Source organism: Dicentrarchus labrax, unplaced genomic scaffold, assembly GCF_905237075.1.
Source record: "Dicentrarchus labrax unplaced genomic scaffold, dlabrax2021, whole genome shotgun sequence".
In the NCBI taxonomy this organism is placed as follows: Eukaryota; Metazoa; Chordata; class Actinopteri; family Moronidae; genus Dicentrarchus; species Dicentrarchus labrax.
The window spans coordinates 10768277-10789074 of record NW_026136706.1 but is presented as its reverse complement, the minus strand read 5'-3'; the positions used below and the strand labels follow the sequence as shown (position 1 = coordinate 10789074).

At 39.9% G+C, this 20798-nt stretch overlaps 2 protein-coding genes across 3 annotated transcripts; one reads left to right on the top strand and one right to left on the bottom strand.

Annotated features, from left to right (window-relative positions):
* Positions 1 to 938: 938 nt before the first annotated feature.
* Positions 939 to 10108, top strand: LOC127365664 (TSC22 domain family protein 1-like). 2 transcript variants are annotated; one of them, XM_051403990.1, is made up of 3 exons: positions 939 to 2583; positions 7614 to 7665; positions 9628 to 10108. In XM_051403990.1, exons 1-3 carry the CDS (start codon positions 2498 to 2500, stop codon positions 9895 to 9897), a joined length of 408 nt encoding a protein of 135 aa, XP_051259950.1. In that variant the 5' UTR covers positions 939 to 2497; the 3' UTR covers positions 9898 to 10108. The 2 variants fall into 2 exon arrangements, with proteins under 2 accessions (XP_051259950.1, XP_051259949.1); XM_051403989.1 differs by lacking the exon at positions 939 to 2583 and adding an exon at positions 6777 to 7277.
* Positions 10109 to 11422: 1314 nt separating this feature from the next.
* On the bottom strand, positions 11423 to 16345 carry serp2 (stress-associated endoplasmic reticulum protein family member 2). Its single transcript, XM_051403991.1, has 3 exons — positions 16169 to 16345; positions 13745 to 13817; positions 11423 to 12874 (listed from the first exon to the last, which is right to left on the bottom strand). The coding sequence occupies exons 1-3, from the start codon at positions 16250 to 16252 to the stop codon at positions 12834 to 12836; spliced, it is 198 nt and encodes a 65-aa protein (XP_051259951.1). The 5' UTR covers positions 16253 to 16345; the 3' UTR covers positions 11423 to 12833.
* Positions 16346 to 20798: the final 4453 nt, after the last annotated feature.

The following is a 20798-nucleotide window of genomic DNA, read 5'->3' as shown; positions in this document are numbered from 1 at the left end:
GCCAAAATGGCCACTCATCATTCCTCCCTGCCTCTCTCTCTGACTGACTCACTCAGTACCTCTCATTCTCCATAGTCAGGGTGTGACTATGGAAAACCACTGCCAGGGCTTACTGGTAAAGTCTGTGCGTGCTTTCCACTATCAAACTAACGCTCAGCCAAAAGCCTTTACAATTCAACAATTCAATAGGCCTCTTTTTTCATCTCTGGGACATGCCAGGCCCCTTTTATTAACTTTTTTTTAGAGATTGTGTCCCATCCCGTTACACCCCCCGAAAAGCAGCAGATGTGAGTGCAATTCCTCTTCCTGTGAGTAAGACACATTTCACTAACAAAACAGGAATTACACCAGAAATAAAGCCGACACACACCCAGCGAGTCTTTCATCATAATCAATTCTGGATAGTTAATTCTATTAATTAAGGTTGTTGAGGTTTTTGCTTGTTATAATGAAGCATGTTTAGTTTAAAGAGCGTATATAATATAACATATAACATAGAAATAAACCATTGTGTCATGCTTTTAGCTACCTCACATTTTTTTGTCTGGTCAGATTGATATTTGTTGATGTTTGCAACTGTAGATAAAGTGCATTGATTTGTTTAGTCGATAACATGCAGCAGCAAATGTGCCTGCTCATGGCTGCAAGCACTAACTTGTGTATTCAGTTAGTATTTCTTTGTGTATTGCATGTTCATGTGTGTATGCACATTTCTAATGTCAACCACCATTGTTTGTAGCTTCACAAAGCCAGGCTACATTTCACGATCTGCACCGATCCAGTGAGTGAAATATGAGTTTAGATGCTGACTTGCTATTTGTTGTAAGTTGTTATTGTAGGTATAAAATTAAGCATGATGCTGCAGCTGCACAAGCCTGTTGTGCAACTAGGAATTTATTTAAAAACTGGTTTTTGGTGTAAAGTTGGATGGAAATGTGTAAATATTTTATTAGTCTGATTAGCCCAGAAAGAGGTGTGTTGGTGCAGTTGTTGTCTGAGTGAAGGAGAGAGACTGTTGGACTGGTGTTGTGGTATAGTGTATCTTTGTACAGCCATTTCAGGGATCGTATGCTGTTACTAGTGAGTGTGTAGTGTGACGATAATCCTGCTGCTTTTGGCTCTTGCTCAAATAACCATTGGTGATGTTAGCCTGCTGGACGGTAGCCTTTTTTCCAAAAATCACGCGGCGTTGGACTGTACATTTGGCATCAAACAAACCATGGTTATGATTAAATGTTTGCGGTGATGTGGCTGTATTTCATATCACATGGCAGTCACTCTTCTCTCAAGGTGGTTACGTCCGTCTGTTATATTAGACCAACAGAACTCTACAAAGGGAATATTGAGCCTTTTGAAGCTTTTAAAAACGTGTATTGTCCTATATTCTTTTGATTTAAGGTGTTTTGAAAGCCGTCACACGATTGATTATGAAATGCTGCAGGGCTGCATGACCCACCCAGAAGTCACTGCAGCACATCGAGTCTGTTAGGACAAGTGAAATCCCCTGCATTGTGCTCACCCCTTACCTGTTGATTCTTGGCCGGCCGTCTCTAAGCTGGCGGAGGCTCTGTGAGTGCAAGTTGTGTTTTCAGTTTGTGGAGGCGCTAAGCCATCTTAAGGCAGCCTTTTCAATGAGAAATGACAAGATAAGACCCCGAAGCACGGGGTCTCCTGTCTATCACGCAGAGGAGGGCTGGCACAGAAAACTAAATCATGCCTAGTTTTGAAACTGCCAACTAAACCAACACGTTAAAGTGTGTGTGCTGCTTTTGGAAATTTTGATTGGAAGACCCCAAAAACCCTGACGACTTTGAACTCTCAGCAGTTCTGACAACCTTTTGTATGTGACAAGAAAAATACGTAACCCCCCGTACCCTTATACATAATATCTAAACTAGACCTTTTTATATTTGCATGTTCAGTGCTTCTACATTCCTGTGGCGTCATTTATGTGCTTATAGAAGTACATTATTCTAAAGTATGGAGGTCAGTGAAAGGGCTGTGACACCATTTGGGAAGCTATGCAGAGATTAAGTGATGCTGAAGAGTTGACGCTCAAGAGTTTTATAGTATATCCGACGTCTCAGGCTATAGAGGGCAGAGGGCGGTAGGAGCGAGGAAATCACTGGGCCACATGCTAATCTCTGTTGATGGTTTATGTAACTCCCAGTATCACATGATCACACGTCACCACCCGCCCAGCAACTGTCTGTACTCAGTAATTCACTCACTAGTCAGCCATTCAAATGCAAATGGATGATATGGACAAGAGGAAAAATGAGGAGCACACACATACGTAGTCATCATAACCTGGCATGCTGCCTTTGATTCCCAACATGCAGCTGCACTCACTGATGCATCTATAAGGCCGCGACCCAGATCTGTTATCTGAATTTAAGACTCAAACGAGCGTCAGAAAACCGTAAACAAAGACTTTCTGGACGAGTTGCTCTGCTACTTTGGAGTGTGTATAATCCTGCTGACGGACGGCGATGAGATGAGAGTACGGGGAGTACGAGGGCAAGGCCATGACGAGATGGCAATGAAGCTTTTGTTCTGGGAGCTGGAGCAGCATCTCAAAAGGTAAAATAAAGACAGGGAATACCCCCCCTCTCCACCCACCAACCCCGGAGAGTCTGTACAGTGTAGCTCTGCTCGGGGCCAATCACTACTGTAGCTCCTCACAAAGGGCTGCGTGGCTATATTGTCCTTTTCCATTCATTCATTCGTGGCTTCAGGGGGCAGCTATTAACACTGAGGAATACTTAAAGCAGATGCTATAAACTGGGTAACTGGATGTGCTTATGTTTAGAAAAACTAAAGAAAAGTGTGGTATCAGTTTTGCTACTTACTGATAACCTCCAGGAGGCTCTGTGAGTAATTAAACCCACAGCATGTTTCTTTATCGTCACTGAATTACTTGCCATATTCTGTTGTTCTGTAACAAGCTCTGTTTACCGTCACTCTGTCCCATCTGGTCCGTGGTTTCACATGAAGTCATCCTCTCTTCTGCAACAGTATGACAGCACATAAATGCCTTTATTGTTTCAGCACTCACACTTTATGTATTGTTTGTAAAAGAAACTGCACTTTAAAACTGGACACAATGACAGAGACCTGCAGTGAATCCCATCTTAGTGAAATGTATGCTATTTGCTTTATCAGGTGTTGATTCAACTTTGTGGTACTTTTTTTAGGCCATAGTTGGTGGTTAGTGTTGTATTTGACTGCATTATATTAAGAGGTATTTCTAATATTATCCATGTTTTATGCAGAGTAAAAGCTGATTTATATGCATGCAAAGAAGGAATTAGTACAAATGTAATGTGTATATGTTTTTGGATAAAAGTTGTGTCCTCATATGTATTTAAAATGCTCATTATAACTAAGTGGATGCTGGATAAAAGCAGATAGTAGAACATCAACCAGATGTCTGTTAAAGGACCTGGAGCATTTGTTTGCATACAGTTGGGCCACAGTCTGCTACTGTTACAGTTAAAGCTGGTAATAAATCAACTACATGTACTAATAAAGCAGTATTTCTGCATCTCTATTGAGCTTCACAGGAGCTATATATGATCAGCTCCACTGGTAGACACATGTTGTTGTTTCAGTAGGATTGAAATATTAAGTCGTTATAAAAGAAAAATCAACATTGTGTCTATTTCTTGGCTCGATTCCAGTTGTTGTCTCGTGCTTTAACTCTGGATTTGTTGCATAAAGCATCAAAATCTTGTTCTTGACCAGTGGCTTTTTTTAAAGTGTTAATCTGGCAGCTAGCCAAGAGAAAAACTAGTTGATGTTGCAAGAAACTGCGGAGGTATACCAATCCTCTGTATGTGTGTGTATGACCGTATTAGACGTGGGGTTTTACTCCTCAAGAGCTGCAGTTGTACCGGCTATTTGGGGTCTGGGTAATTGACTAAATCCTGTTCCAGTCAAAGAAGAGACCGGAAGAGATAAGTGTGGCTTTAGAGCCTCTCGTTAAGCTGTTTGGCTTCTTGCGGAAGTGTTTGACTGGGATCAGAGGTGAGCAAGAAGCCGACATCAGTACGAGTGCTCGAGAGGTTGAGCCTCTGTTCGCGGTAACCGGCGCTTAATAAGACAGGCCTGTGATACCCAAATTAGCCTAAGCCCACATTTTAAATCTCACATTTTTAAATCTCTTTGAAGGTGTTCAGCCTGTCCTGCTTCTCTTCAGGGTTTGAATATGTCTCCTGATGTGATTTGTGACGTACGATCTTCCTCTCTCACTGCTGTGCTGGCTGTCATTCAGTCCTTTTAATACGACGGCTACACCACTGTAGTTCTCAGTGGGGTTACACTTTGTTTTAACTGTTTCTGATACTATTACAGCTCTGTGGTTAAGGTTCGGTTTGGTTTAGGCACAACAAACATCTTGGTTAGGGCAGGGTTACCCCCACAATAGATGCACATTAGACCACAGACCCCCAGTTTGAGAGTATTTGTTTAATATTTAGGTTTAAATTCTTTCCAGGGATAGAAACCCTACTTTGACTGAACTGAGCCAGTCCATACAACATGGTAGCAACTAATACAGGCTTAGTATTATTCACTAATAATATACAGTATGTACTTTAATATGTATTCTTTAACACGTGTCGGATCGTTACTCTGTATCATGTCGGGAAGGATAAAATGGTGTTGGAACATCTCTAGTTTTAAGATTATAAAGTTGTGAAACAATGATCGAACTGAGATCAATATAAACTACAATAATAATATATATTAATATTCCTCCTTCAGCTCAGGACCCACTACAACCCTTTCAAGGACCCCTGTCGGTCCCTGAACCCTAGTTTAAAAACCAGTGGGTTAGGTACTGTACAGATCTGTTTAACTGTCTACAGACAAAGTGAAACAGGTTAAATACTCTATAAACTATCTGTAGGTGGACCATCTAAATAAAGTGTAACCCCTCAGTAGCTCGGGGGCTCTTTTAAGACCCCCCCTCCATTTGTCTTGTTTGTGTGTGTGAGTGATCAAAGGCAAGAGTGTCAAGAGTGTGTGCACATGAGTTTGAGGGTTTTGGGTGTATGTGGATTGCGTGAGAGTTTCAGAGGACGTCTGAGGGGGAATTTCTGTGCAGAGGAGTTGTTTTAGGTGTGTCTGTGTGACCAAGATACTCCCCTCTATAAAGTACTGTGAAGATAGTTTTGGGTGGGGGTGGGGTTGATGTTGTTTGAGTCAGATTGACCTCATCGATCTCTCTTTTCTTCTGTTGTCACAGACATTTGACAGTGTCAAAGTGTAATCTTTGGGGTCTTTAAAGTACCGGTTTTTAATCAAGTCAGTGACAGTCCAGGTAGAAACTGCTTGAAAAAAAAAAAATGTCTTTATAGTTATTTTTTTTACATTAATTAAAACCACATCGAGCTTTACATGACAGTATCCATCCAGGTTTTTAAATATGTCAACCTCTGCACTGACTGAAACGCCACTTCACCCTTTTATTGATGGACAGTGTTACATTGTGTGCGAGATTATTTACTCCAAGTGTGAAATTGAACACTGCAGTATGTGCCAATGTTGTTTTCAATAAAAACATCTGCACAAAGCAAGCCGATCCACTTTTCCATGTTGATAAGAGCATTAAAATGAGAAAAAATAATAGGACAAAAAGAAATCAAGGGACATTTGGAATAGATAAAAATGTGTGTTAACTACGACATTAATGTGATTAATCGCGATTAAATATTTTAATCGTTTGACAGCACTAGTTTTTCCCCTTTTGTGCTAAGAAACACTTGATGTTTTGAAGCTGGCAGGGTCTCTGGATAATGTGGCTGAGAGGTGCAGTGCTGCTTTGGGGCCACACGGGGGCAACATGTGAATAGACATGATTTCACTTCATAGACATCCACAGTATGTTTTAAGATTGGTGGATATAATAGATAGTAGGGATCGTGTGCCTTTTGTATTCTACCTTCCCAAAAAGAAAGCACTGTATTATAGAAATGCAGTGTTACACATTCAAACAACCCTAAAATTCAGGAAAATAGTGCAAAAAAAAGGTTTAAAATTACATGTAATTACATTCTGGAAAACATGGAAGTTTAGAGACACTTGGAAATGGATTAATATCCTGGAAATAATCTATGGAAAAGTGTGTGTGTGTGTGTGTGTGTGTGTGTGTGTGTGTGTGTGTGTGTGTGCGCGCGCTGTGGTCAAATTAATGGTACAGTTAGAGGGAAAACTGTAGTTGGTATCCTTTTAAACCAGTGGTTCCCAACCTTTATCTGACTGTTTGTGAGTCAGGAATGCTGTCCTGTATTGTCAAAGATAAAGTAAATGTTAAAAAGCCCAGAAATTATATTATATATTATATATATATATATATATATATATATATATATATATATATATATATATATATATATTATTATTATTCCGTGTAAGAAGAATGTAACCACATATCATCCAGTATGAGAGTCTGAGGGAGTCCCTGCACTGTACTCTTCAGTGTTTGATGAAAAGCACTTCTTTTAATGGAGATAAAGGTTAAAACAGGGTAAATTATCTCCGTGTTTGCAGTACATTTAAACCTGGGGGCAGATGAGTGTGTTTTTTGTGGCAGTTAAATAAAATCTTGCCCTTCCTCTGTCTGTGTTTTCAGCTCTTTTCTTCCTGCCTTCCCATCCGGTTTTCCCCGGTTTCATCCACCTCCTCTCCCTCTCTCCCCCCCCCCTCCCTCTCTCTCTCTCTCTCCCTCCCTCTCTCTCTCTCTCTTTCTCTCTGTTGTTCCTGGTATATTTTATGCAAACACATGTCAGCTGATCCGCAGGTGGGGGCGTTCCCTGCACACGTCACTCAAACAGCCTCCCTCTCGACCAATCAGCGGCCTCCCTCTCGGGTTGACGCTGGATAAATTATGCGGGTTTTCTCTCCCTGGAGCTGCAGGGGTTCTTTTATTTATATATATATATATCTCTCTACCGAGGAGAGAGAGGAGGACTGGTGTGTGTAGCAGCGAGATGAGCTGACCTTGGATATATTGTGTTTGTACCGCTGCGGTCGGTGCACGAGCTTTTACCGGAGAGAGAGTAATAGTGTGGATGTGTCTCGCGGAGGTCGAGACGGGGCTGAACGGACTGTGAAAATACCCCCAAACACTTTACACCAAACATGGCCAGCATGAATTCGTCGTGCTACACCGTGGCTATGGATCTAGGCGTCTGCCAGCTGAGGAATCTCTCCATCTCGTTTCTGTCGTCGTTGTTGAGCGCGGAGAGCTCGCACGTCCAGATCGATAACAGGTGAATAGATACGGATCAATGTGGCGTTGTTGGTGGTGCTCACCTGCAGCAGGGTCGGTGTCACCTGCAGCAGTGTGATGGAGGCCATTAACGCGGTTGTATGTAGGGGAAGAAGAGGAGGAGGATTTGTTTCCACTGTTGGTTTTTATAGAAATTTCCAGAGGCTTCCTGGTTTTAAAAAAAAAAAAAAACGACCCACAAAAGAGGGAGACTGCGGATGTGCATTGGATGCTTTTCTGTTTTTAACACCACAGATTTATTTTTATTTATTTTTATGTTGGGTGGGAGGTTTTAATAAAATAAAATGTGTTAATGTTATTTTCTGTTTCCTTTCAGTTCGTCAGGAGCCAGCGTTGTGGCCATTGACAACAAGATTGAACAAGCAATGGTGAGTTTTAAACCTTTTTATTTTAGTCCATATAATACACTAGAATGAATATATGTGGTTGAAAAGGACAAATACTCTTTATTGGGCCTTTTTGTGTGTTTGTCTGCGTAGTTTTATCTTTAACAACTGTAGCTATGTATTCATTTAAATTCTGTTAAATAGGCTCACATGTATCACATGTTTTGCCAAAGCTCAATTATTATTATATATATATATATATATATATATAATACTTATAACAGCAGCATTAAAGAATAAAAGTGACACAAAAAGCAACAATGTGAATGCAAATAGTTAAGAAAATAAAATAAATAAATGTATTAGAATAATAATGTGTGTATATATATATATACAGTAAATAAGACAAAACAAAGTAAAATGAATTTAGTTGGTATTTTATTGTGTAGATTATATTGTTATAATGTGTTTACAACGAGGCTCAAATCAAACGTTAACGTCCGCTACTAAACTAACGGAAACCAACCGTTGTTCTCACTTATTGAAGCGTTATCATATTTAAATCAATCAATATTATTTGCTGTTGTATAAATCTGAGCTCAGAGGTTTTTAGTTTCTGGGCTTTTATTTTCAGTTTCAGTCTGTTGGTCTCTGTTGTTGCTGTCTCTCTGTTGCTAGGCAAACTGGAAGGCTCACAGCCTCGTTATAAATATCTCGGCCTCTGATTGGTCCACGCTTTTTTAAATAAAGTGGGCGGGGTTAGTGACGTGGGGAAAAAAGCTCACGTTTCTTCTGTTTATTGTTTATTGTTTATTATTTATCACCAGATTTCAATCTGATGTTTCCTCTTATTGTCCATTATGTATGTTTAATTTTTAATATTTTTATTTTATTTATGGTTCTTTGTCTGTTGGGCAATTCAATTCAAATTAGCTTTATTGACAAGTGTTAATTGTTTGTATATTCAGATTATTAAGGAAAAAGAACTAAATAATTATAATAATAACTCAAAATAAAGTATAAAAAGTGAGGTTGTGGCATGTTAATACATATTTGGCTGTAAGATAAGCCCCCATCTCTGTGTCCTAGGATTATGCTTAATTTATAGTGTTATTATATCATTATATATCATTTAGATCGTTGAAATCTTGGATTATAGAGTTTAATTAGTTAAAATAAATGTAGGAGGAAGTGTCTCAAGCTCACCTGTCGAACAGTGATCACATATTCTGTTTTCTCTTGGTTGCTTTGAGTGTTTTTGTATCTCTGACTGTGCAGAGATATTCTGCCAATTCATAATTTAACATATTCAGTCTCACATTGATTTTTACATAACATATTGCAGTATTGAAGATATTGGCAGCACGCAGCAGCTAATCATTATAATACATAAAACTGTATTGTAGTCTTAGAAATTGCTTTTTCCTGCTTAATGGAAAGTTTATTTATTCTTTACTTAGTATTATTTTTTTACTGGTTGTCTTAAATAAACTAACTTTTAATACAAATTTGAAGTGTCAAGTGCCACATATTTATAAGAACATCAGAAACCTTACATATCCACGCTGGATAAACTAAATAAAGTGCAATATCCAAATCACATTATAATAAAGTATCATAGCTCTAAAGAGGTGTGCTGCTCTACAAAACCAGATTTAAGAGAATTTATTAGTTTGTTTGGACCTAAAACATTTCACATCATCATGATTTTAATCGTGTTTTCAGTGATTCTCACACTAATCAGGAATCATATCACAGTCACAATTTGATGTTTGTACCTTGGAGCCCTGATGAAACTATAAAAAGTTGGTTTAAGATTTTACCCCGAATATCGACCAGTATTTAACGTGAACAAGTTAGGTCAGGTTGGGTTGTTTCTAATCTAATTTCCAGTATCATTAAAGATCTGAGACATAGAAACTTGGTTAATGCTGAGACAGTCTGTGTTCATGTGGGTTTGTTGATGTATTCCTGTTATAAAACCCGTATCTCTGTCTGTCTCAGGACCTGGTGAAGAGTCACCTGATGTACGCCGTGCGCGAGGAGGTGGAGGTCCTGAAGGAGCAGATCAAAGAGCTGATCGAGCGTAACTCCCAGCTGGAGCAGGAGAACACCCTGCTGAAGACGCTGGCCAGCCCGGAGCAGATGGCCCAGTTCCAGGCCCAGGTTCAGACCGGCTCCCCGCCCGCCCCTCCGACAGCCGCCACACCGGGACCCCCGAGCGCCGCCACCCTCGTCCAGCCCACCTCGCACAGCTCCGGCCCCTCGGCGTAGCCCGGTCTGCGCAGACAGACAGACAGACAGACAGTTTTTGAGTTCTGCTACAGCAGCAGAGCTACACCTTGCCTTCGACAGCAGGAGGTTTACGCTGTTAAGACAAGAATTTGCACATATTTATCTCTCAGAAGGATGCAGCCGGCGGGACGAGCGAGCGGCGCAGTGCTTTACAGCAGATTTTGGGGGAGGAGGTGGTCGAGGGTCGGGAGGGGGGGGTGACAATCTCGAGATGATGTTATGGGCTGGGCTGGTTTTCAGAGGAGGAATGAATCATCAAACATTTGCCAAATAACCCTCGGACATATCAACTAGAATGTCTTACCAAGAAGAAACAGCTTATCAGTGGCAACAATATACTTAACTATAGATTTAAAAAGAAAATCACTGTGCCTGTGTCTGGATTTTAAGTGATGTCGATTTTACTGACGATGGTGGAGGAGGAGGAGGAGGAGGAGGAGTAGATGGAGGTGGAGGATTGTATTGGTTGTTACCTTTTTTTTTTTTTTTTTTTTTTTTTGCTGAATGATGTAAATAAAAGTCGTTCTCTCTCAAGGCTAGATCCTAAAGTTACAAAGTTGAGAGAGAGAGAGAGAGAGAGAGAGAGAAGAAGCCTTTCTCAGAGTGACAAATGAAGAATGTGAGCAATTATTATACACGAGTCCCCATCTGGAATGGGGGAGGGGGGGGGGGGAGGGAGGGAAGGTGGGTGGGTGGGAGGCTACTTTGAACAACACTTGGCAGAACTGATGACGTTACTTCAACCCGTGAGTTGGTGGGATGAACAACAAAAACATGGTTTCTTATGGAGATGATGATATTTCAGTATTTCACTTTCCTCATTTTTTTTTGCCCTCGACAAAGCTCATCATTGCTGTTCTCTCAACCCTGCAAGTGGCATGTGATTTAAAACCTTTATCCGACAGGGTTGAGACATTTGGGCTAAGCTGCATTTTCTCTTTTTTAATATATATACATATAAATATATATATTAAAAAAAAACGTAAAAAAAAAAAGGAGGAAGAACCAGTTTGATGGGCAGAAGATGATGTATATTTCTGTATAGTGTAAGTACCATGTAAAATAGTGAGGAGGGGAGGGAAGGAGGGGAGGAGAAAACGACAACAGATGCTATCTTTGGGGGTCACACAGATCGAAGCAGATGAGCAAGGAAACGCTGGTCTTGCCCCCTCACCCCACCCCACCCCACCACCCCACCCCGAGTCTGTGTCGTCTATTTTTAATGCTGTATTTTCAAGACCGTGGATCGAGAGGAGTTTAGGATATTTAACTGACAACACACAGCTGACAATATTGTCCATATCTCCCCCCCTCACTGCGACATTAACTCTTACCGTTAAACAAAACATTCATTTTTCTTTTCTTTCTGGAACTATTTCTGCACCTTTTTATGGTTTTTATTTTATTTTGACAGTGATGTACTTCTGGATGAACAATATCTTTAAATCAATCAAAAAACAAACAACAAAAAAAAAAAAAAACAAACAACAACAAAGTCTGGAGATGTTTTTTCTTTTTCATTCTGTGTATCAGTTGTATGCTCATGTTTCTGTGCATGTTTCTGCTGAAGAAAAAAAAGACCGGATGAGATATTGTAACATACTTACCACAATTGCACTTGACAGCTGCACTTCACAACTTTCAATAAACATGCTTAAAGAAGAATAACCAGCTGCTCCGCCGCCTCCTGTCTGTCTGTCTGTCTGTCTGTCTGTCTGTCTGTCTGTCTGTCTGTCTGTCTGTCTGTCTGAGTGTGTGAGACCACGCAGGGTGTGAAGAGCCTGCACCATCGAGGTTGTTGAACCCTCTTTGTGTTAGCAGCCAGATTTAAAAAGCTGTGCAGCACAAGTGGTGTTTTGGTTTGAAGCTGCAACTGCGTGACCTTTTTAATCTTATTTAATTTATTCAAGCTTCAACTAAGAACTAAAATAAAAGCTAAAGGCTTAAATTTCATAGGAGGTTTGTGTGTAATTTGGCACCACTTGATTGAATTATTGAAACAAATAACATAATAAAGGATGTTTTCCTGGTTTTAAGTGAAAAACAAGCTGATTATTCTCTATAATAAGTGTTAAATTACATTTCAAGGCAACTTTAATCGGAAATGTTGGTCTGGTTTAGGACTGTTTAATAATCTAAAAACCTCCCCTATATGCCACATTAAAGTGCATTTCTATCTTAATATAGACGAGGCTGAACAGTTTTTATTACTGTTTTGTTATAAGTTATCAGAAATTCAGCAGCTGTGGTTACAAACTTAATAATTAACAAACTATAGTTAAAACCGTGTTTTTCATGAGTCATTTTGTAAAGTTATTATATCCTGTGTGTTAAGTATTCGAACCCCAACAAACAGCAGCGAGTCTACAGAAGCATCAGAAGTGAAACTGGGCGCTTCCTAAATGCTCCACATTTATTTGAAAAAAGATTCTTCTCACATAACACAGACGAATACTTAAACAGACGGATATGGCACATAGTCAGCAGGAATCACTGCACCGCGCACACACACACACACACACACACACACACACACATAAAGGTGCCGAGTGAGCAATGAGACACATGTTCTCGTGCCGGCGTGGTTTCAGACTGTCCATAGAAAAGCTGTCAGTACCACAGACTGCAACACTGTAAACGCTGATCGAGGGCGGGGAGACGTCCCGAGGAGGAAGAGGAGGTAAAGGAGGTGGTGGAGGAGGAAGAGGAAGTTGGGGGGGGGAGCTTCTCTCTCTCTCTCTCTTTCTGAGGTCTGTTGGATCCGAAGCTTTGGCGTCAGTCTCTGGGCCGGGGGAGCAGGAGGGGGGTGTGCAGGTGCAGGTAGCCAGGCTCAGTGAGGGCATGAGGGGGGAGGAGGAGGAGGAGGAGGAGGAGGAGGAGGACGGGGACGGGAGTCTCTGGAGGCTCCTTCTGGATCACATCCCCATTCGAATGCTCTGGATGATCTGAAATATGGCTGAGAGCAACAGACCACGTCCCTTTATTATTATTATTATTATTATTTATATATTAAGTGACCTATATACTGCTGAAACATTAGACGGTCATTTCCGGTCCTTCACATGATGCCAAAAATATAATAAAATCCACATTATTATTTAAAAAATATATTTATTCTAGTTGTTTAATATAACTTTAAACTACTGTTTCCTATACAATTAAAATAAAAAACACAATTCTACTTAATTTTACACGATAAATGATATTATATATATATCTGCAACAATACTGAGAGATTCAGACTTTACTACAAAATCGACTGTAACTCACTTAATTCTGAAGCTTTTCATGAAATATTAAATGAATTATAAACGTCAGAAACTAAACGTCACACTGGTTACTTATATAATCTATAATTCAGTTACTGAGGGTCGAATCTGATCAACTTTATGACTAAAAAACAGTCTAGAGTCACCGCTTGGAAAAGTGCTGCAGGCGCGTAGATGAACAAACAGATGAAATATTCACAACATGAACACTAGTGTGTGTGTGAGCTGGTACATAAAGTATCAGCTGGTACAAATTACTATAAAACTGGTTGAATTATTTATGTTCATGTAGACAAAGTTCATAAAAAACAAGCAACCAGGTGGCTTTATAACAATAATATTATATATATAATATGTACAGAAATCTACTAATATAGAGAAACTGAACCGAGTTACAGTCGAAGTCTGAATCTCTCCGTATCGATCACTATTGGATCCTGACCTCACCAATATGACGGCCAATGAAGTATCTATGTTTGTAACCGTGGCGACTAATATATAACCTACAATAGCTTCATTAGCATTATCTCACTTCTTTAGGTGTAAGAGAGTCATACCTGATCCACACACAACAAATACAAAGAGGGCAAGCAGCCAGGGACCCACAGGATACTTCTCCTCCTGTGGTCGCTATGGGAACACACACACACACACACACACACACACACACACACACACACACACACACACACACAGACGTACATTAGTATTGCTGCTACATCAGGATGTGACAGATGCTGCAGAGTAAAAGTGAAACTACTTGAACGTGGGTCGATTTACAAACAGCTGCTCTGTCTCTCTCCTTTAAACCTGCCAAACACAGATTATCTTGTTTTTCCATCGTTAAGCGAGGCGAGGTTGTCGGTGTCGCTCCTTAAAATGTCCCCAAATGTCCCTAAATGTCCCTAAATGTCCCCAAATGTCCCCAATAACGACTCTGTGGTCTAATCATCATCTGAAAGTAGCTGAGTAAGCAGTTTTTCAAATTGAGAGTCTGTCAGTTCAGACTGACGCATCAGCAGCTCAGGACATGTGACGTGTTTGTCTTTAAGAAATCATTTTCCAGGACCTTTTCCAGGACCTTTTCCAGGGGTTTTGTCTGTGGCGGTTAGAGTGTTTAAGGGTTAATGGCGCTGCAGCCTTTATTTTACAGAAAAGTCTCCTTCCAACCAATTAGCCTCTTAAGAGAAGAGGCAGAAAGTATAATACACGTACGTTTAATGATTATCAATCAATAAATAATCAATAACAGGCTCTCTGTGTGTTGGTGTGTGTGGTGTGTGAACAGCTCTTAACTGACAATGAAAAAATAAGCATCATAATCTGACTGATGGGAAAACAAAGGTCATTTCCAGGATCTTTGGTCAATTTTCCTGGAAAACTAGCCTCTAAATGTGCAGATTGTCCCAGGTTTTTCCAGGTTTTCCAGGATGTGTGTGGCCCCCCTGTTGTCTGCTGTCGGTGAGGGAGGTTTGTTGGTTTGGTTATCCTGTTACAGAGTGAAAACTGAGCCTGAGCAGCCTCCGTATGTGACTCCTGAGCTCCTGTTTAAACCTCTTTTTGAGGACGGAGGCTGCACAAGGTTACTGAGCGCCACGAACGGAGACTGAACTCCGAGTCTTTGTGGTGAAATAGTACGAGTGTGATTATTATCTCCCAGTACGGCTTTAATCTTCCCCTGTGGGCCCCTCACAGTAAATCTAATTGCAAAGGGATCTTCACTGTGTGTGGGAGACGCTCTGCTTTGGACGACAGCGGCTGAATGATCTTTAGAAATAGTTTTAATAAACACATGGTTGTGTTTTAAAAGACAAACTGAGACCAGAATCAGGAAGGTAAAGATTAATAATCATGTGTAGATTCAAGGTGCAAAGACTTTACAGTGAAAAGGATAATATGCATTGTTATATGTAATAAGTAAAGCATTAAATGTAAATAGTTTTAATTCCAAATATTCAGTATATTCTCCAAATAAATATGTTTTTTTTATTGAACTTAAGCAGAGTTTGAGTTACATCTGTGTCTCTCTAATACATCAACACAACCATTATTTTATTATTATTTCCATTAACCGGTTCTCTCTTAGACTCGGTACTGACTGCTCGCTCTGTATTTGGATTTACAACCATTAGTAAGTACAACATATTGATTGATACCAAACAGAGCAGATTTCTCCCTTTGATTGATGGACGACTGTTTAAAGTGTTTGACTGTGTAACCTCTCACTGACGGCGCCCCAAAGACTTTATTATTTATTAATCTTCACCCCTAATGTTAGTGATTTTTAGAGACATTATAACTCTGTTGTGGCAATAACAGATCATTAAATTATATATATATATATATATATATATATATATTATCTTTAATGTGTTCAGTCTGACACCAACCTATGGGGCGGTCAGTGGTGGCCTCTCTCCAGCTCAGAGCCCAACTTTAAGTCTTTATATTATTAGTTTTATTTTAGCAGCATTAGTTAGAAATAGTTGATAAGATAATTAAATACTCACATTGAGAGTCTTAAAAAGTGAATTTCTGTCTATTTTTGCTTTAATAAAACCAATTTTCTCCCCAATATTCCCTCAGTTTGTCTTTTATTGATCATTGTTTCCCCAGTGTGAATAAAAACAAACCTTCCTCTCACTAATGTAACTCCAAAAAACAAAGTAACGAGCAGTCAGGGCGGTAACGAACCCCCCCCTTCCACAGTCTGAATAAATCCCATTGTAATGAACCAGCTCAGGTTGGGGGGGTCCAAAACGATGACACATTAAAGGAGTGAGACACGTGTGATAAACAGGACATACCATCCTCACCCTCACCCTCATCCTCCTCATCCTCCTCACCCTCCTCACCCTCATCCTCCTCACCCTCCTCATCCTCATCCTCATCCTCACCATGCTGCTGTATTCATACCGGAGTGAACGTCACCTATCTGGGCTAATGTCATGCTGTCTCCCGGCTGTCAGTGAACGGCTCACCAGCGTCTTGGCCACGTTTCCTCTCTGCGTGATGTTCTTGCTGTGTTTCTCGTTGGCCATGCGGATCCTCTGCTTGGCCACCATCTTCCGGCACGGTTATTTAACCCGGGATAAATGAGGGGGGCTTGCTTTATTTATCTATAGGGCTGCAGGGCTGTCGACAGCAACCAAACCCCCCCCCCCCCCCCCACCCTCTTGCATCAAGCTAGGAGACCTCTGACACAGCAACGCCGGAATATCGCTGGTGTCTTTGTTTCAAAATAAGAGCATGGTGGGTTAGTGAGACTCGAGAGGAGGTTTTTGGAAACGTGTTTTTATGTTTTTATTTCGGTTTTTATTCTTCGTGTTGTTTCTGGTGTTATTTACAAAATTCTCTAAACAACTTCAACTTTAAAGTGTTTGTGGGAAGTTTTATTTTGAAGGGCACAGCAGGAAGTTAAGACGCGTCGTTTTTGGTTTTTCTTCACACACCTGGAGGAGAGGAGCGCGTGGCCCGGGGCGCGCTCCAGTGATCGATAATGGATTTTTAATCGATTACATTTGGAGAATAAAGTCTGTATTATAACAACTATTGATAAAACTGTTAATTGATTGGGAAACTCACTCAAACCAATACAAGAAAACAACAAGGAAGCAGATCAATATACATTTAATTATTTACATTGAAAAGTTATATTCATATATTATAGAAATAAAAAAAAGTAATATAATGTAATATAAGCAATGTAATAATTAAATTCCATTAATTATGTTCTTTAATTTCTGATTATTAGTGCCGCTTTATTTTCTCTTTGATTGAACTTTAAATGGGGATCTGAGTGTTTGTTTGTTTGTTTGTTTGTTGTTCTAATGTTTGTTTATGTGTCTATAACTCAAGAGCAGTAATCAGATAATGTCAGAATCAGGTTTATTGTCTCGGTACGTTGGTGCATAAGAGGAATTAAGGATAGAAAAATATAAATACATATAAAAATAGAGACAATAATAATATTTGGGTGTTCACATCTGTTTGGATTTTGTATCTCTTGACATTTGGAGGACGATGCAGCGACTCTATGACCGATCTATAAACAAATGGGAGTGAACACACACAAAGAAAGGAGATCAAGATGTTGTAGTTAAGTGACAGTAGCAGTAATAACAATAATAAGTATGTTTTTATTGCCAGTTTATCAGATTCACTTGAGTAAAAACCAAAGTTAAACCTCTCTGAACCAACAGAGCCTTGAAGGATTTATTATTTATTATTATTAGGGCTGCACTGGGTTGGAGGTGTACCTAATAAACTGGCAACTGAGTGTATTTGACAGTTTCTCTGTAGCATCGCCAACAATATTGTTCTTTTTAATGCAGACATTTACACAGTAAGACTTTTTATTCTTTATTCTTTATTCCTAGAGAGATAATCCTAATCAAACAGTGCAGTATGCTACACGCACAGTTAGAAATGAGTCAATTACAGCTTTAACTTTAAAGGGTAGCAATCATGTATTTTAGTAAGTAGTAATAATATGAATGTTAAACTAACGACTCAGCCTCGCTCAGTGTGACGTGCACATGTCTCTGAATCTGTTACAGCTGACTTACATCATTCACTCCATCTGACAGGACGAGCTCACTGGCTGCTCGGAGAGAGAAAGCAGGGCAGCGAAAGAGAGAGGAGAGGTTGCCTAGCAACTGCATCAAAGGGTTTGCTTTGGGGGGGGGCAACAACTCCACCGATGGAGAGAAGAAGAAAAAGAAGAAGCCGACTCATAACTAAGTGTGTTACGCTGTTATTAGTACAAAGGGAGTGATTCTGTTGGTCGATCAGTTTGTTGATCATTTGTATGGATACAAGCAGCTTCATCATGTTACTGCTGCTGAAAGGAGAACTTATAATAATAATAATAATAATAATAAAGCCTCACAATGTATTTCTCCATCTGCTTTCATCCTGTCACAGGAGGGATACAAACTCCAGCTTCCCACAGATGAGACAGGAAACAGACAGATTGAATCTCTGAAGTTCCCGTTAACATCCAATCATATCTCATCTCTTTGTAGCTTTTAATCTAACTGCCTGTTTAACAACACATCTGGGTGATTATTGCTCCTAATATTATGTAACACGCTGCAATTTGCATCATTAAAGGAATATTTCAACACTTTTTAGAGAATGTGTGTATAACTGACATGTTTTAATGTGTTAGGATAAAGATTGTACACAGAAATCACCTTCATTCACCTTTAAAACTCATTATTTGTTGTATCTCGTCCGTCCACCCAGAGCGTCTGTGCAGTGTCGGTTTACAGCTACAGGTTCCCAGAAAGTGTGAGTGAGCACAAAAAGGTTTCTGCAGGTTTCAACAGGTTAAATTTAAGAGTTTTTTAGACACATTCAGCACTTCCAGGAGTTTTTTTGGGATTGTTGTGGCCTAAAATGTCTGATTTCACAGCTTTTCTAAAAGATTTTGATGCATGTTGTGATGATTTAAGGCATTAGCAGCATTTTATGGTTTGTATAATTCATTAAAAGTCGAAGGCAACTTGTTCCAGTGAGAATAAAATCGTTTGGAGAGGAGAAATGTGAGACATTTGCATTACACACGTCTGCAACTTCACAACTAGAAACAAGGAAGTGAGTTTGGTGTTGTGTAAAGTGCAACGGTCGGTCAAATATGTGGAAAAGTTGCACTGACTGGATGAAATTGTTGTGTAGAATTTACAGGGATCGGTTGAATTTGTATTAACTGCTTCAATCACACAACTTCCTGAAGGTATGGCCAATTTAAGACCATTATTAATGAATTTAACTAACTTTAATTTAACTATTTTACATCCAAACTGGCAAAAAAAGGTAAAAGATATGAAGGAAAATCAGTATTGGTCCCATGTAGGTTTTGTTTTGTATGTTGTTACAGTACGATCAATACAATTACTTCCCAAAAACAACATTAAAAGCGAAAATGAACCATATTTAAGATTCAGATCATTGGATTTTAGACTTTATAAAGAACCTACAGACAAGCTTCAAAAGCACAAATGGTTTTAATATTTCTCTTCACCTGAGAGAGAGAGAGAGAGAGAGAGAGAGAGAGAGAGAGAGAGAGAGAGAGAGAGAGAGAGAGAGAGACTGTCGAAGTGAACAGAGGTTCTGGCTGCAGATCAAATGTCCTTGTGAAACTCAAAGTCACCATCAATGCTTGACCTAGAATTCAAGCTTCTCTCTTTCCAATCCCTCAGGGTCTCCATTGTCTCTGAGAGAGAGCAGAGTTGTACTGGAGGTAAACCAAACAGAGTAAAGAGAGAGAGGAATTATTGCTACTGTATTCAGCTGAGATATACTTATATATATATATATAATATATATATATATATAAGTATATATATATTCTCCTAATATATTGAACTGTGTGTTTGTAGTCTCTCCTCCTCCAGGTCGCCACGGTGGAGAGGAGGTCGAGGAGCAAGGTGGTTTTCTGTTCCTTTATAATTTATTCTTCACAACTTTCCTCAAACTCGAGGATGTTTTTCCATTAAGGCAAAGAATAAAAAAATAGCTTGAAAAGGATGAAGAACATCTTCTTCTTCAGTATTCAAAACCACCTGTTCCTGTCAATATGGCTTTGAAATGAGTTATAAAGAGAAATACAGCGAGTACGTGAGAGGAAACGTCTGTGTGGACAGCAATAGAAGAAGAGGATGTGAAATATGAAGCATTTTTTAGTCTCACGGACCAGACGTGCAGAAGTTGTTCAAACACTGTGTTTTAAATTCACACGTGAAGATAACAGAGCCCGCGTAATAACACTGATGCAAGTACAACTTACACCAAACAAAACGCAGACAGACGGGGGGGAGGCCGTTTGTTTACAGCTGCTCTGTGGAGGATGGCAGGCAAAAAAAGATAAATGTAAACATGAACACACTCGCATGTGCAACTCTGCAGCTGTAGTTTTAACGAGGGAAAATATCTGAGATGCCACATTTAACACAACACGTACACACAGATACAATGCAGGGAAATACACAGGAGACACAGACAGACAGACTCAGACAGATAAACTTAATGCAAAGTGAGTTTCTCCCACCCCCCCACATCCTCCATTCTCACTTCAAAGCATCTCCAAACCCTGCAGTAGGATCTGTTTTGGATTGAGTATAACATTGAGACTATATGACCTAAATCCTGGCTTGTTTACCTCAAAACCTGCTCCCATAATTACAGCCAAAGAGCACCACGTAGAGCAGAAACATGTAGTTCAGCCACCGCACGAGAGCAGGGTAAACAGTAGTTAACGCTGGATAAATAAACCAGAAACGTGAGAGATGAATTCAGGTAAAGAGAGACGAGGGTGGAGTGGTTGTGTGAGGGGGGGGAGGGGGAAGGAAATGTTTGAAGTCTGCGCGTGAGGGTGTGACATGAACAAAATAAGCTCTGTATGAAAACATATAGGGCGGGTCGCTGGGTTGAAACTCATTACGTCTCTAACAAGCCCCCTTCTTTTTGTTTTTGATCGCCGGGGCTCATTTCCTCTCTGCGTTCCCCCTGCTGACCCCCCCTGCTCCCACCGGCCTTGGAAAGAGCCAGACAGAGCTTCATCTATGAGTTCATATATACAGTAACTACACACACACACACACACAC